Source organism: Pseudorca crassidens, chromosome 10, assembly GCF_039906515.1.
Source record: "Pseudorca crassidens isolate mPseCra1 chromosome 10, mPseCra1.hap1, whole genome shotgun sequence".
Lineage (NCBI taxonomy): Eukaryota > Metazoa > Chordata > Mammalia > Artiodactyla > Delphinidae > Pseudorca > Pseudorca crassidens.
This window is the reverse complement of record NC_090305.1, coordinates 53,696,782-53,714,796: the sequence shown is the minus strand read 5'-3', so window position 1 is coordinate 53,714,796 and position 18,015 is coordinate 53,696,782. Positions and strand designations below refer to the sequence as shown.

General features: G+C 35.9%; 1 protein-coding gene across 1 annotated transcript in view; it reads right to left on the bottom strand.

Annotated features, from left to right (window-relative positions):
- Nucleotides 1–6,892: 6,892 nt before the first annotated feature.
- STT3B (STT3 oligosaccharyltransferase complex catalytic subunit B) overlaps nt 6,893–18,015 on the bottom strand; it is a 97,901-nt gene continuing 86,778 nt past the window's right edge. Inside the window, exons 12-16 of the mRNA XM_067753585.1 lie at nt 17,374–17,545; nt 16,324–16,497; nt 13,795–13,908; nt 11,562–11,774; nt 6,893–8,539 (exon numbers count right to left, since the gene is read on the bottom strand). Of these exons, the coding sequence (XP_067609686.1) occupies nt 8,459–8,539; nt 11,562–11,774; nt 13,795–13,908; nt 16,324–16,497; nt 17,374–17,545 (754 nt within the window). The 3' untranslated portion in view covers nt 6,893–8,458. The remainder of the gene's footprint in view (nt 8,540–11,561; nt 11,775–13,794; nt 13,909–16,323; nt 16,498–17,373; nt 17,546–18,015) is intronic.

Below are 18,015 nucleotides of genomic sequence, written 5' to 3'. Positions count from 1 at the left end.
ATGGTATTCTAGCCAGTCTCTAGTTTGTTGTTAGTTTGAGTGTTTCCATGAAGGAATGATGGCCTGGAGCTTCCTAGTCTGCAACCTTGCTCTCGTGTGTGGTATAAGCACAGTGCAAAAATCTAGTGTGCAGTGTAATGAATTAAAGTAGAAGCAGACACATGTAATGAATTATTTTAAAGTAGAAGCAGACACATGTAACCACAATCCAACTCCAAAGAAACATTGCTATCACTCCAAAACGTTCTTACATGTTCCTAGTCAAATTCCCCATTATTCTCCCTCTACCCCCACAAAGTTGACCATTAATCCAACTTTGTGGGTGAATCACAGCCTAGTTTGCTTTATAGCTTTAACACTATGTATACATCCCTAAATGATACATAGTTGCCTGTTTTTGAACTGTATATAACTGGAATCATGTTATATATCCTTTGGTCTGGCTTTTTAACTCTAATTGTTTTTAAGATCACCAATGTTATTCCTTATGAATGTAGTTCATTCTTTTTCCTTCAATACTATTCCATTATATGAACATACTGCTATCAATGTTTATCTTAGCTACTTCTGACAGACTTAGAATTGCTGGGACATGGGGATATGCATCTTCACTTGCATCAGCTAATGCTGAGCAGTTAAGTTCTCACCAGCAATATACACGTTTTTGTACATCTTCTCACTTATTTGCACATTTTAGCTAACCCTGGTGGGTATGTTCCTTTTCATATATTTATTTCCTATTTGGTTTCTTCTGTTAAGGACTAATCAAAATCATCTGTGTTTTTTCCTAAGCGTTCTTTACCCAGTCTGGATATTAATCCTATGTCAGCTGCAGGTTGGGTGACGACACATCCTCGTTTGCCCAAGATGCCCAGTGTATGCCTGTGGTCTCAGGGTAAATATTAAAAGTCATTGAACAAAGGTGTAGAACTCACATTACCCGAGTTGAGTTCAAGACTTACTGAAAAGCTACAGTTAATCAGTGTGATGTTGGTGTTGAGGACACACACAGATCGATGAAACAAAATAGAGAATTTTGGTCAGTTTAGTTTCTACAAAGGCCAATTAAATGGGAGAAATAGGTCTTTTCAACACATGGTGTTGGCCCAACTGGATATATAAAACTCACACCTCGTCATACACAAAAATTAAATCAACAGATTACAGACCTAAAAGTTAATTCTGTGTGGACCAAAGATACGAAATGGGAGATTTGCTCACTGACAAGTGTGTTTTTCATATTCCTGGCAGAAGGGAGGTGACAGAAGCTTGACTAGTGCCCACCTTCCTCATAAATAGCTAGGGCCATAAAAACATTAAAAAAAACATAGATTATATGTTTATATATAATATATATTAAAAGATACAAAGTATTATTTTTTCCTTCAGCAGGATACAAGCCTGAGCTCTGATTCATGTTAATCTAGTTTTGTTTGTTAGGAGAGAGAGATGATGTTTCATCTATTTATCTGGCTTGTTTGTTTGAATAATTATGATAGTGTGCTGAGGTTACAATGCACTGTTGTCAGTCAGTCAGTCTGGCTGCAACTTGATCTTGAGTTTTCATTCAATCTCATTAGCTTCAGCTTTCACTGAAATCCAATTCAACAAAAGCAGACACTTGGTATTCTAATCAACCTGTCACCAGGATTTTAAACTAAGACGACTCTCCAAGAATATTCCATATTCTCCAAGTAAATAAAATACTGAGATTGTGACTATCTATGGGATGCACAAAATTTGGATTGCCAAAGTCTAGCTGTTACACAGCAAGATAGAGGTGAAAATGTTAAGAAACAAATACTATATCTGTTTTAGGATCCAAAGGACCACAGGTAACATTGTTTCTAATATTCAACTTCTGACAGTAGTGGACTGGGGGAGTTTGGACCAACTCTTTGGCTAAGGACAAGTAGTAATAAAGCTGGACAAGAAATAACACCTGTTTTAAGACTTCACAGAACCAAGACATTATCACCACGCTAGAACCCAGGAGAAGATGCAAATCCTGAGAGAAAAGCTTGGCATTTGAGGCCATTTTCCCCTGGAAATTGGCAGAGACTGAACTGCAATTTCAGTAACCTTGTAGAACTAGGAGGACAAATGTTGGTATTGAAACCTGCATATGGATGAAGTCCTTGCAGGGTTTCAGCCTAGAAATAATGAACCAGCCCTCACAGTGATGGCAGTCTAGCTCTGTGTATCATATAGCATCCCTTAAATTCGATTAATGTGACTCTGGCTTGCTAGTTTCACTAGGTACCTAGCAGAAACAAAATCTTCTAGAAAGGAAAATATCCTAGGCCTAAACTTACTTAAACAATTTCTTAAATATGTGTCCAGAGCACACAATCTGCCCCCTCTCTCCTCCACACGTTAGGAGGAAACACACACCAGAAACAAAACCCACAAGAGCTGAGTTAGCGGATTATCAAACACACTTTAAAATAACTATGCTCACTGTGTTAAAGGACTGTCAGTGGGTCAGCTGTAAACCATAAAAAGAAACAGCAGATTTGGCATGGTAAGAAAGATAAACTCCAAAATTGAAAAACAATAAGTAAAAAGAACTCAATCGATGGGTTTAAGAACAGATTAGCCATAACTGATGAGAGAGTTGCGTCGAGAAAATACACAGAATGGAGAGGCAAAAGGAGAGAGCCAATAAAGAAGGCTTAATTAACTATGTTCAATTGGAGTCTTGGAGAGCAAGAGCATATGGGGCAGAAACAAGATTTAAAGAGATGATTTGGGAACTTAAAAAAAATGATGAAAACCAACAAGCTACAAGGCTGAAAGCCCAACAAATCCAAAATAGGGTACACTAGAAGGATTAAAAAGATACATCATGCAAACATCTTAAGAAAGTTGATATATTACTTACTAATCAGACAAAATAGGCTTTAACAAAAAGCATTACCAAAAATAAATCCTGATATTTCCAAAAAAATTGAAGCTTCAATTTACCAAAAGTTCTAAATATATATACACCTAATAATCTGGGTTCAAACAAAAAAAATTAACAATTCAAAGAAGTATAGGCAAACCTGTAACAGTATACAATTTCAATACATCCTTCTCAGAAAATAACAGAACAAGCTTCAGGAAGATTTTACACACAAACACTTTGGACCACAGAGCAAATTGCAAACATCTTCAAAGGATTAAAATCAGAGTATCTGATTACAATACAATTAAGGTAGAAACTGATAATAAAAGGACAACTAAAAAACCACCATATTTGAAAATCAAGAAATGTACATCTATATAACCCACGGTTCAAAAAAGAAAGTACACAAATTATGCATTAAACTCAATGACAGTTCACATCAAAACTTGGGAGAATGAAACAGACTATGATTGGAGTAAATTTATAACTAAATTCATGTATCACACTAAGGTAAAAAGAACAACTCTCTTGCAAGCAAACAGAAGTAAATTAACACTAATGAAATAAAAACACACTGGAGAAAATGTCAACAAAGCCATAAGCTGGTCTTTGATTAAAAAACTAAAGGAAAATGAGAAGCAAGGTAATGAGAGAGAAGAGACAGAAATAGGGATGCAACAAGAAAAAAGAAAACCAGAAATAATCATATTCCAGGAATGCAAATTTAGTTCAACAATGTAAACAGAAAGTCTCTGTAATTCACTATTAACAGAATAAAGGAGAAAAATCAGAATCATCTTAATAAACAAAGGAAAAAATCACCTGATAAAACAACACTCATTCATGATAACTCAGGAAATTGGGACAGATATGTACTCAATCCGATCAAAGATACCTAAAGAAAACTACAGTAAACATAGTTAAAGGAAAAATATTGAAAACTTTGTGTGAGACAGGAGCAAGACAAACATGTTACCTTTTCTATGCAGTACGATGCTGGATATCCTGACCAGTGCAGCAAAGGCAAGAAAATCAAATGTATAACCACCAGAAAAGGAGAAATAAAACTGCCATTATTCCCTAATTATGATGGCATATGTTTATAATAATCTGAATTATTAGGATGAGTTTAACAGGTTGTTCAGTACAATTTCAACATATAAAACCAAATGTTCTATATACTGACAACTGGAAAATAAAACTTTATAAGACAGTATTTATCAAAAAATATACCTTGTAATAAAACTTATGAAAATGTGCAAGACCTATTGAAAAACTACAATGCAGACATTAAAGATGACCCAGACCTTTATAAATTGAAGGATATGCCATGTTCACAGACAGAAGACTCAGTATGTCAAAGGTGTTAATTTTTCCTAAATTCATCTATAATTTCAATGCCTAATGCCCAGTCAAGAGCCCAACAAGGTTTTTCTTTTTTTTCTTTTTTGGTGTTATTTAATAAACTGGTTCTAAAATTTATATGGAGAAACAAAGGGCCAGAAATAACCAAGCAAAGTCTGAGAAGGTGGGGATGGGAGACATTACCATATTAATTATCTTAAAGCACATTAAATCAATACAGAAAGGTAAGAAATCTATGGATTATAACATACAGCCCAGAAATAGATTCATGTATGGATTTACTGCAAAAGGAGAACTGCAGAACTTTAGGAAAAGGACAGTCTTTTCAATAAATGGTGCACAATTAGATTTGCATATGGAAAAAAAACAACCAAAAACCTAACGAACCCAAAACAAAACCCAAACAATTCACACTGTACTCAACAAATGAATTCCGGGCAGACTGCAAACCTAAGTATAAAAGATAAAACAGGGCTTCGCTGGTGGCGCAGTGGTTGAGAGTCCGCCTGCCAATGCAGGGGACGCCAGTTCGTGCCCTGGTCCGGGAAGATCCCACATGCCGCAGAGCAGCTAGGCAGGTGTGCCATGGCCGCTGAGCCTGCGTGTCTGGAGCCTGTGCTCCGCAACAGGAGAGGCCACAACAGTGAGAGGCCCACGTACCGCAAAAAAATAAATAAAATAAAATAAAGATAAAACAATATTTCCTGGAAGAGAATACAAGAGACTATCTTCACACCGCAGATTAGGAAAATATTAAACAGGGTACACAGAAAGCTACAGTCACATGGAAGACTGAAAAATACAACATTAAAATAATAAATTCCTAGGCAGTCTGCAACACAAATGATGAAGAGGTTATATACAGGATACGTAAACAACTCCTACTAATACAATTTAAAAAAAAAGAAAAACCAAATCCTTATAAAAAGGGGATTGCCAAATGACCCTCATTAGCAACCTGGAAATGGCAAACTAAACCACAATGGAAAACCATCATTCACCCACCATAAAGGCAACATTAAAAAGCCTGACAAGGGCTGATTAGGATGTGGGAGTAACAAGAACCTTCATACCCTACCCAGCAATTCTACTTTATTAGGTAAATACCGACTAAAATGTGTGCATGTAAGCTCCATGTGAGTTGTAAAAGAAAATTCCTATAGCCTTAACTGTAATATCCTCCAACTGGAAACAACACAAATATCTATCAATAGAATGGTGTGTGTGTGAGAGATACACACACACAGGAATACTATATACCTCAATGAAAATAAATCTACAGCTGCATGCAACATTTGGAATTTCATAAAAACTAAGCAAAAGCAGCTATATAAAAAAATACATACTTTGGTTCCATTTTATTGTTCAAAGAACATGTACAATTAAATATGTTTAGAAACAGAAATTACTGTAAAACCTAGGAGACTGATTACCTCCTAGAGGGGCAAGTAGGACAGGCCAGTGACCAAGTGGGAGCATGAGGAAGCTTCTGGAGTCCTGGCAGTGTTGTTCTCTTGATCTGAGTTGTGGTTACGAAGTTGCTTGTCTTGTGGTAATTTGCTAAGATGTACATTTTTGTCTTCCTGGTGTCACACCTCACACCAAAAGAAGGATTACTTTTTCATTTCAGACACCTGCCATTTCTAACAGAGAGCTGTTTCTACATTCATTCATGACTCCACCTACCTCAGTGAGGCCTGGGTAACAAGGCAGGGGGTCTGACAGCACCCACATCCAGCAGCACCCATTCCAAAGGAGGAAATTCGGAGAGGGTTGCACAACAATGTGAATGTGCTCAACACTACTGAACTGTACATCTTTAAAATGGTTAAGATGGTAAATTTTATGTTATATATTTTACTACCATTTTAAAAAAGTGTGCAGAGGCTCCAGATTTCATAATCTTATGACCTTAAGCTATGGAAACGATAATACCCTATAGGCTGCTTTTATACCATCTAGTTCTCTGGCCTTTTGGTCGTGGCCTGGGGACTCGAAGTTAAAACTCTACAAATGCAAACTCAAGTAAGTAGATAAGGACGTTAAGTTTGAAAAATAAACTTTATCTTTGGACTTGCTGCCTCACTGCCTTATTTATACTACAAAGCACTCAGCTTGTTCAATTCTAAGATGTGGAATAAAAATAAAAGCTGTTTTACTGTCTATAATTTCACTTTTCTGTTACAATAAAATCTCAAGTGTGGTTACAATATAGTTTTTGCTGAGGCAATCCACTGAACCAAAATGGGGTTCCCTAAAACTGGAAAAGGTGAGAGATCATTCCTGCTCTTAATGAGAAAATTATACAAGACTTGGCTGATTAAATATCGGAACTTACAGAGCAGGGCTTTTTTGTTAGAGTCCTAGCCTCATTTACATGGAGATTAAATTCTTATTTGGCTAGGTGTCTTCCCCTCACTCACCCATAAAAAGTCAAAATGAAATTTTCACTCTGGGGTGGAAAGGAAGGCAAAATAAATAATAGATTAGTTCAACTTAGACCTTAGACCTAAGTTGAACTAATCTAGCACTTTTCCTACACGTGTTCTCTAAAACCTTTGTAAAAGTGAACAAGAAGGAAGTATGTGTCAATACTGTTAGTCCTTTCAAAAATAAAAGATGTATAAAAGATAACACTTAACACAAAATTTGAATTAACTTTATTTTCCCTACAGTCAACAACTTCTCTGCACTGAATTTTAAAGCAACAAAGTAAAATAAAATCCTCCAAATGACAAGGTATCAGAAATCCAGATTTAGTTACACTTTTATTGTGAAAAGGTTCAACCATTTTATTGGTATGTAAAAGAACCATCATCTGGGTCAAAAATGGATTCTATAAATCAAAGAATATTCTACACTTTGGAAAAGAAAATCAGCAGTAACATTCTCAATGAATACTGTAAATTACACTTTTCTTCATAAAAGTTACATACTATTCTGCACTTTTCCACCAAAAGCAGTGGTGTAAATTATACTTGTTTATATAAAAAAAAGATATCCTGTGGCAGGAAAAACCCTTTCTCTTTCACTTTTACTAAACAGGAGAAAATTTTCAAGTCTATATAAAGTTGCCTATGAGACGGAAAGTGAACATGTTCAATCTCCATTTATATTTTAGTGCATTTTTTTGGACAATTGTCACATTTTTAATAAAAATAAGAAAATGCATATAGCATTAAAGAGTGTTTCATCAAATGCCTAAGGGACTAACAAAATATGGAGCAGAGGACAAAATCACTGTGATGGATGAAACTGTTATAAAAATGAGAGAAATCCAGGCGAACTTTACAAATCCTTTGTCATTTTGAAGAATCACACAAAATGAACTTTGGCTACCTGTCCACTTTAAGGGTTTCTTCCTTAATCTTTTGCATGTAAACAAAATGCTAACCTCAGGACTAAGATACCAAACCCAATCCTGGTAATTAGCAACATCCTGTGCAGTTGCCATGATTTCCAAAGGATATAAATTTAGCCCTTGAATGAACAACGTATGAGATCTGCTCTGTAAGTACCTGGTGAAAACAACTGCTAACAGCAGCAATAATGTTTCAACATAAAAAAAAAAAAACTTTGAATCGATTAGTTACAGGTCCATCTTTGAAACAGCAGCTTCTTCTCAGAGCAAACAGTAAGCAATAGAAAATGTACATTTGATGAAACATTCTTTGCACTGGAGAAACATGAAAATAAATATAGGTCAAGGAAGTATAATTATTTTTCTAATACCTCTTTCTCAGACCGTACTAGTTTACTGGTTCAAGAAGCTTGCATCACATTTTGTCATTCGTATTTTACGTATTGCTATCTGGGTAATTCAAATAAAATCTTGTAAAAGAATAAAAACATTGACAAGTATGCATGTGCCAGGGACCAAATTAGAGGGTTCTTTGGTGCCATTAGTCCAAATTCTCAGATTTGAAGGATAACATGTACCAGTAAAAAAAAAATCTGCTGTTAGACATTTACAGCAGTGCTCTGTCTTGCTTCACATTACAAATCAAAAACAGCTGTTCTCAGTAAGCCAATTTTATTTTTTAAATCAGGCATTGCCAGAAAGTTTTGTACATTAACCTGGACCAGTGATGGTTCCAGCGATGGTTCTGTACCCTCCGTCGCTGTGAAACATGACATGAGCTAAAGGCAAAGACCGGTTCTCACAAGGACATCTGCTGCAAGTTAGGAACCAGAACAGTATATTTAAACAGTCTTCTTAGATATTTTCTTGCCTTTCTTAAAAACTAGTTTATTCTTAATGTAGCCACGCTTCCTTTTCGCAGTCTAAAAAGAAAACAGAACACATGGTGTTAGTGCAGGTTTCCTACGGATTAAAACTACAGATACACACATGGTTTACTGCAGAATGATGAAGACTGTCTTTATAATCCCTCAGATCTTCCTAGGGCTGGACTCCTTGAAACAGTCAATGAGCACCATGAACTGCTCTATGCCAAGGATGCTGAGATCCAAGATGAACTGGACTAGGTCCTCACCTTTAAGATGAAGGACGACCACAGCAGTCCTCAAATGCCTGTCATACATTCCTCACCATCAAGTGAATGAATCCCCACCTCCCCTCTCAACCACTAAATGCTCAGGTGTAATAATTACTCACATTTCCAGGCATGATAGAATATATAACTAGACTAAGGATTCAGAAAATGTTAATGGTGCTCCTAGTTTAGTTTCCAAGAATTAGCTGTGTCAGAAATACAAATTAACTTAGTAACTTTTGGAGCCCCGATTTTCTTATCTGTAAAAAAGGAGGATGATTATACCTATCTACAAAAATAAAGAGAAATAAAGTTACTTGGCACATTCTCCAATTTAGGTAGGAAAATAAGCACTTAAATATTAAAACAAAACCCAAACACCAAGAAAAAAAAACCCATAACATTCCTTGAGCATCACAGATCTTTAAAAAACTAAGATATTTTTCATTTTTCTTAACACTTCAGGATTCCACTTAAAATACTGTCAACTGATGTCTGTGGTGTAAGAAATAAATTACTACAAATGTGGTGATAGAAATTACTGCAAAAATGTTTGCTATTTTAGAGTCTCACAAAGATAAATCAATATAGGACATGGATCTGACAATCTGACATATTCATAGATACTGAAAAAAGCAAATTTCTTGGAAATTAGTACTTTAAGGCATCATCAAAGCACTGGGTTAGCAGCAGGTCAAGACTCAGGAGATTGACCCCTCAATTCAATTCTCACATTTAAATACAACTTCTGGAGGTTTCAGAAACTCTGGCAAATGCTATGTCGTGTACATATATTATGATGTTCAGTTTAAAACAATTTATAATTTTTTTCTAACAGTGACAAAAATACAAGGCAGAATGCAATCCTTCTTAAGGTCACAAAAATTAGCTACTGCTAACTTGCCCACAATATATGTTACCTTATTATTAACTTATTTTATTAGGGCAAAAAGTAAAGAATTTCAGAGGACACAATTTGTAAAAATTCAAACCAGGCCAAGGAGTTGGTTTCTTTATCATCATCACCTACATTACTTCTAACTTGAAACCTTTTCTGTGAGATCCTGTAAAATGCCCCAGGTCTCTGCACGTATGTATCTAGGTCCTCAGGGTGTTTTCTCTCTAGGAGCAGGTGAGCCATGCAGCCCTGGACTACAATTCCCAGTGCCTCAGCCATGTCAGCTTGGCAGTGGCAAGAAGTGGCTGCTGTACTCACTCACACCCCCTTCAACCCCCAAAATAAAAACTGGGCTGGAGAGAGGAAAGCAAAACAAATAAAAAGCATTCCTGCTACTACAAAACTGAGTATAAAGCCATGGAAACCAGAAATACTAGATCCAGGTTGTTGGCTAATAGAATATGTTTTCGGCATACAAGACAGATGGATTTTTATTTATCCATTCACTTATTTGGGGGAAATGATGAGAAGACAAAGAGGTCAGATTAAGAAACTTCACTATCAACAGTTATACAGCAAGTTCAATGCCTTGTTTTCATAACTGGGCTGAGATGTCTTAGGAGTGACTGCCTTCAGACTGTCAGCATTTGTTCTGACTTCTGCACTGATGTGACTCATCAGTTTCTCCTACCACGTGCCTATGAGACACCAGATCACTTGATATGACGACACAGTGAGTGCCAGCTCTGACTTATTTAAATACGTTAGTCTAGATATGGTAACCTATTCCTGGCACAGAAAGTATTCAGTTAAAGTTTCTACCATACAGTTAATATTCAGCACTTTATAGTACAAATTGAAATGATCTGTATTCTGAATATATTTGTAGTATATTTTAAGTAATACAAAGGGATAAGACAATTCCTTCAATGATTTAAAATAACTGATCTGAGCAATGTACACCTAAGTATCTTTCAAGATTTAAGACTGAGATCAGTCTAATAACAATTAGTATTATAAGGGTAGTACCTTAAAATACAATCTTAATATTTCTTCTAACTGCTCATTATTTTCCATCTCCCACAGAGGGCCAACCATATAAATACTCATTTTTCAGTAGCTTTTATAGCAAAGATTAGATCTATTTGGCTTAAGTGAGCCATAATGACCTCCAGTAAAAGACTTCATATCTTATTATTTATTACAAAAGGACTGCCAATAGTCTCATCATCATAATTCTACCTACAAGCTTTGTCATGACAATTACATTTAAAAATAATTATCTTAAGATAAATGATTTTTTTTCATTCAAGACTCAAACCAACTCAAGTTTATTTTTTATTCAATGAATAATACAGTAACGTCGTACTAGAACGGAACATGAAAATGCTATATAAATTTGCTTTGACCAAAAGATGATGAACGAATCACAACTGTTATTACTTGTTTGGCATTTTTACTTTCACAAAGGTTCAGAAGCCACAGCCACATCTCACTTTACAAACAAGTCGTACTAATGGGAGTGGCACAAGCTAAACCCAGAATGCCTCTGGAAAATCTTAGCTTGGTTCACTGATAACCACTCTTCCCTATCGAGAACTATCCAGAACAGTTGCTGCTTGGGGTACCTGAAGTGCTGAGTTTGCAAGGACTGCCCTCAGCAGGTTGGCTTTATATCTACTTTGTATATAAGCCTTGGTCTTTATTCATCTGGCAAATGAAAATTTATTCGCAATTTTCAGTAATTATTTATCAGTCAAACCAACCAATCTTGAGTTACCCTTTTTTTCTCTTTTATTTGAATTTTATTTATTTTTTTTATACAGCAGGTTCTTATTAGTTATCCCTTTTATACATACTAGTGTATATATGGAGTTACTCTTTCATAAACATGACTTCATTTGGCACCCACCTTCTTTGACAAATACTTCTGTTTTGGGAAAATGTTGGTTACTCGAGGTTTGTGGTCTAGTGTCTCCCTGTTATCGGGTGCTTTCACTTTATATATCCTTACAAGCCAGTGCTCTGATGTAAAGGCCTCCTCCAAATGCTTGAATTTAATGTCCTTGTTTCCAATCTCAGCATTACGTGTTCGATCAAAACCTGGGGGTGTACGGAAATCCAGCTGCAAAAGTGACATTAGTATTGGATGTTAACCATATTGGAAAGCTTGCAATATTAGAAGGTAGTAAATGTTAGCAGCAGAGTAAAACTTTCTCCTTTTAAACTAGGAAAACACAATCAGAGCAATATATTGTAACAGTTCTTATATGTTGCTAACCAGATAGGAAAAACTCTGCAAGAGAGAAACTAAATGAACCCGTAGAGTGGATGAACAGCCCACAGGCATAAAAAAACCAATAGCAAGATAAAATCCATTAAAGCCCTTCTTATAGGTATTCAGAGAAAACACACAGAAGGGCCTGCTTTTCTGCCCCAGGGCCTTGCACTATACTATCTACTCTTTCAACCTCAAAGTTCTTCATTCAGTGATTTTGCATGGCTGGTCCCCTTTCTATCCTTTGGTCTCAGCCCAAATACCATCCCTTCAGGAAAATATTTTCTTGAGATTGATGGTTGCGAAGTCTCCTCCATTGATTCCTTATTCTTTTACTCTATAGTGTTTGTTGCTAAGGTTTTTATTTATCTTTAAAATTACCTATATCCTCCAACAGGATGTAAGCTGCATGATGACTTTACCTTATTCAGTGTGGCTCTATCTTACCAGCATTACTTGTTAAATCAATGCACAAGTAAAGCAGTGATGCTAACCAACCTGAAATTGGGAACTACAAAGGAAGTCAGACAAGCCAAACCATGGGAAGATTAACCAAGAATGAAAGGAGGAAAAAATGGAGGGACGGGAGAAGATTTTAAGAAATTCTCAGACTAAGTTTATATGTTGCCACACAGAACTTAAATGAATTCAACTTAAATATAAATCCAAAAACCAAATCTCCTCCAGTGCGAGAATAACTTGTTATTGCACATCTATACAAGAGCAAAGTTATATACCTCATGTCTTAAACATATTATTCTCGAGCAGGGAAAGGCATCAAAATGAATGCATGCTACAGGCATGGCTTGGAGCTCTTGATAAACGTGACAGAAAAAAAAAAGTCCTTCAATGCTCTCATTAGTGAACAGAGAAACTAATCTTTCACCCATTTTCTGAGGTAGCTAATTATTATGGCTTAAGTTGCTTCTTTCTTAGCATGAGTTTAGAGACCAGGCAGTGGCCTTCAAAGAAAACACAAACAAAAACGTAAATCTGGTAGTAAAATTTTTGTCTGTTTTTTCAGAGCCACCTGTAGAGTAATTCCAAGCGAATAATGCTGAAACATTATCTCGATCCCTGGTATTTGAATAAAATTAAACAAGCAATTTTTCCTCTGCCATTGATGTGACCTTAGTATGAAGGTGTAACTTGGTATGACAGTCACACAATCTGAGAGCTATGAAGAATCATAGAAGCCATCAGTCCAACCCCCATTATACACAGACAAGGAAAAAAACAAGTCCAGAGAGAATGTGACTTGTCCAAGGGTTATGTGACCTGACAGAGCCAGATCTGGAACCCAGGTGTTGTGACAGTCCATTATCTGTTCTTTTTGCCACGATGCCTCTTTGCCCATTCACTCATTTTTGTCGACTCTTAATCTTTTGTACCATATCATTCCAATTTTCTGGGGAAACTCTGACCCAGAGAGTCCTAGCTCTCTGTGGTAATGGAGAACAGGGAAACAGTGAATATATGAAGTGACTAAATAATTCATCTCTTTAATTTCAGGCTTTCCCCAACTAGGCAGTGAAGTTAAACTACTTAAGATCACACTGCTTCCCAGCTGGAAGACCTCTCCCTGGTCTTCCAAAAACATGAAGTTGAAAAGTGAGATGGCAAACAAAGAATGGATTTGAGCCTATGTTAATTAACAATTTTGGAAGGAAATCTTTGATCTAAAAAATATTTCCTCGTTTTTTACATACAAGTTTCAGAAATTAAATTTAATAGAGAAAAGAATCTTTAGATGAGCACATTTTTCTTTACAGCGCAACCAAAACATCATTATCCTGTTTTTTAGAGTCAAACAAGGCTACTTAATATTCGTTTGAATAAAGATTATAGAAAAATTGATGTAACTAACCTGCATTTCTCCAAATCTGTAGTACGACATTTTATACATAAGGCAATTCAACAAAGTAGGGGATCCTGCTTTGTCTACACGGAATTCTCCTTGTGGGGTGAAATAGTCACTTTCCTACAGGAAAGAATCCAGAAGTTTGTGTCAGTTTAATGTAACCAATTCAAAGCTACAGGTTCCCCTTTTCATTTCCCCATAAGAACTAACTTTTGAGGGTATCTTCATAAAGCCATATTTAGTTACATCTCAAAAAAATATAGTATCAGAAGACGAATTTATAAATTTAATGTCGTCTCTTAAAAAACCCACAAAACTATCATGGGTGTTTTTTAAAGCTCAGTATAGAAATCATTTATAGGAAATAAACAAGAGTATCCAAAACACAGAGAAAAAGAACAATAGTCTGTTAGAGTGAGGGAGGGCGATTATTTATTAATTCTACCAGATTTTAAACCATGTTATAATAAAACCTCAATAATTTAAGGAAAAAAAAAGGTACCAATACCATGATTTAATATCAGGTAGGCCAACTAAATTTGTTCTTTATTTTTCCATATGAACTTTTAAAATCAGTTCTTTAGTTCAGAGGGGAATGTTTAGAAAACTTCTGTAGGAATTTTTATTGGGAGTTCATCAAATTTATGAATTAACCTCTAAGAGGGCTAATCTGACACCATCGATAGAAATTCCTCATCTAGGAATTTATCCTACAGAGATACTTATACATGGGCAAAATGATGAGTGTAGAAAGTTATTTATCGCACCACTGTTTATGAGATTAAAAAACTGCAATCAACCTAAATGTCCATTAACAGGGACAGGTTAAATAAATCATGGTGCACACACACAATGGAAGACACTATGCAGATATAAAAAAAAAGGAATGAAGAAGCATCCCCATAAGATCTCCATAATATATTGTGAAGTAAAAAAAGCAAGAACAAGGTGTATATTTTGCTACTAGTTATCTGCTTCAATAAGAATCATAAGAAAATAGTAAGAGACTACCATGGACTTTTTTCTTTTCCTTTTCTTGGGGTGGGGGGTGTAAACTTTTACTGTATATCCCTTTATATTTTATTTTTTGAACCATGTGAATGTGTAAATTACCTATTCACAAAGCATAGGAATTTAGGATTTTTCTCTATATAAATGGTTCAAAGCATATATCTGGATCTACCACGTCAGTTTTAACACTGCTAAAGCAAATGCACAAATGAAAATTATATACTAGGAGGATTAAATTAAGACCAATTTAACACAAGGTAATACTGTTTATTAATCGTAGTTAAGGGGAAATGTCACAGCATTTACACTTAAACAAGAAATCTGGGGCTTTACTCGACTTCATCCCTGTCACATAAAACACATTCATACATTTTCCCAAAAGGTTCTTTTATTCTGGATCAGCAGTGAATCTTACTCTCATCTTTTGTGCCTTCACCACGTAAACCACAGTGCTGGGTGCCCAACCTCTCTGAGCTCACAGCTGAGTGGGAGAGATACAACAGAATCTACCTACAAACCAGGCTGGATGTGATCTGATAATGCACCAGAGAAGGGCTTCTGGAGAGGGGACTAATCTGTGGTAGGGAAGGTACTCCAAGAAGAAAACTGTATAAACACGTGTGTCAGATGAGCCAAGGAAAGAAACCACGAGGCAAGTTTCACGGGCTAGAGTAGATCGACAGAGTAGAAAAAGGTGATAGAAGGACAAGAGGCCAGCAAAGGAAAGTGAAGTATTAAGGGGTTGTGCATTCTGAGCTAAAGCGTTTGGATTTCATACCACTGCTTCATTATTTCAATCATCATTATGATTATTTCAAACCAGCCACTAGGCTGAGGTTTCATCTATGTTACTATAAATTCTCATAACAGCAGTACAAATGAATTATTCCTGGCATCTGTTAGAGATCAACTGAAACAGCCGTAATCACAATTACAACACTAGAACCTAGAACAAGACCTAGTGCTCAAAGCATATAATGCTGACTGGCTGAAAAACAACTTGCCCATAGCACCAAGCTGGCAGTGGCAGGGTTTAGTTCCAACTCATGTCTGTCTGGTTTCAAGGCCCCTTTCCTTAAACTAATGAAGGCTTAAAAAAAAAAAAAAAAAAAAAGCTGGGAAGTTACATGATCAACGTCATGTTAGACTGGGAGAGGGAACAAGACTAAGGCAAAGATAGCAAGTTCAAGGCTACTGTCCTATTTCAGGTTTACGAGCATAGGGGTCAATGCCAGAGTGGAAGCAATGAAAATGGAAGGAAAGGGCAGAAGTGACAGGCTGTAAGGAGTAAAGGCAAGAATTCTGACAAGGGATTGCTTTGTAGGGGAGAATGGAAGTACCAGGTATGAGTTTCCAAAGTTTTAAACCTGGGAAAATGCTTGTGGTATCTTTAATAAACAGTAAAGTCAGACTGAAGAACTAATTTGGGGGATAGGATAATGAAAACAAACACAATGCAATTAACAAGGTAAGAGGGCTACTGGGAGCTGTCTTTCACACACCGAGAACGACCTAGTTTCTTACCCGAATGTCTTTTGGATGTTCCCCTTCAGCTATCCTAACCATCCAGAGAAATTTGTTGATATCATCACCAGAATACCCAATAACCCCTCCAAAAATAACCAAAACATAATCTACATCCAGACTCCTCATGATTTTATAGGCTGCTGTTTCATTTGAAGACATGGCTTTTCCCACCTACAGAATAAAAAATGAGAATGGGTGTACTTAGTCCCAAAATACACTAAAAATAAAAATGGACGTACATTTTTACTTTAAGATGGAATGCATCTCAAGAGTTTGATTTACATGGACTTTTTTATAAAAATGATTTGCTATGAATTCAACAGATTTACTGAGATTTATAAGCACCTCACTTACTACAACCAATTATAGCAGAAATGTCAAAATCAGAAATACATGCTCTAATATTTTGCTAATAATTAGGTCTCATGAAATTAACATTTTAATATGAAAGCAGGCAAGCTTAAAAGAAGTAGAACTTCTCATAACCTCAGGCCGAGGATGACCATCCATCTAGCTAGCACAAATATATTCTTCTCTTCAGTTTACTAAACATCTAATGATTAGTTACAACACTAATACAAAGAGAATTCATTTGGCTAACGCCCAGTTATCTATTTAAAATCTTTAAAGAACAGAGAGGTGATTACTTTAATTAACGTAAATTAGTTATTTAATAGCTAGAGCGAACATAATTTGCATGCCCATAAAACACAGTGCATTTGTTTTACATATTTGCAAATACTTTTCTTAACTTATGAAATGGAAAATACAAGACAAATATAATATTTTAAGTTTCAGATTTTGCCTATTCTCCAGCAAACAGCCTACAATTCTGAATGATACTTAAATAAATTCTATTCTTAAAAACAAAATAAGCATACCTTGAACTCACTTTATTGAATAAATATGTAGAGAAGTATGTTCAAAATTCAGCAAGCAAAGAGTACTTTCACCCACATTTTTCCTACTTAATCACAAGTGAAGTCTGATTGCTAAGTAGTGAATAAAGGTTTGTAACTTTTGATCTTTTGTTGATCAAATTCTTACCAGTGCTATGTGGCTGTTATTCCAGGTGTTATTATCCACCAAAGTAGTTCTATTAGCCATCCCAGCTATTTGATAGCCATAATCCCACCAAGACATCACTCGGGCATGTTCATCTGTATTTTGCCTCAGCCAAAAGTAAGCTTCTCTAAAATCATCTAAGATATTCCTGGTGCTGAAAACAATCACAATATTCTTTTAAATGATATCTTGGAAGTGTGAAGATGGTAACTTAAAACCTTGAGGTGCCAGGCCACTAAGTAATTTCATATTTTAAGGATGGTAGTTAAAAGCCTCCATGGTAGGGAGGAAAAAAAAAAAATCAATGGAGAGCTAGACTAGTGCTTCTTAGACTTTAATATGCATACAAACCACCAGGCCATCTTGTAAAAAAGCAAATTCTGGTTTAGTAGTTCTGGGGTGGAGCCTGATACTGGGCAAGTCTAATGAGCACCCAAGTGAAGCAGAAGCTGGAGTGGGAATGCGGGGTTGCAGTACATAAACCAGCTGTTCTTAAACTGTAGCTGTATCAGAATCACCAGGGGGGCTTATTAAACCACAGATCACTGAGTCTCACCCCCAGGTTTCTCATTCACACACTGAGGTGGGGTCAAGAATTTACATTTCTAAAGGATTTCCTGGTAA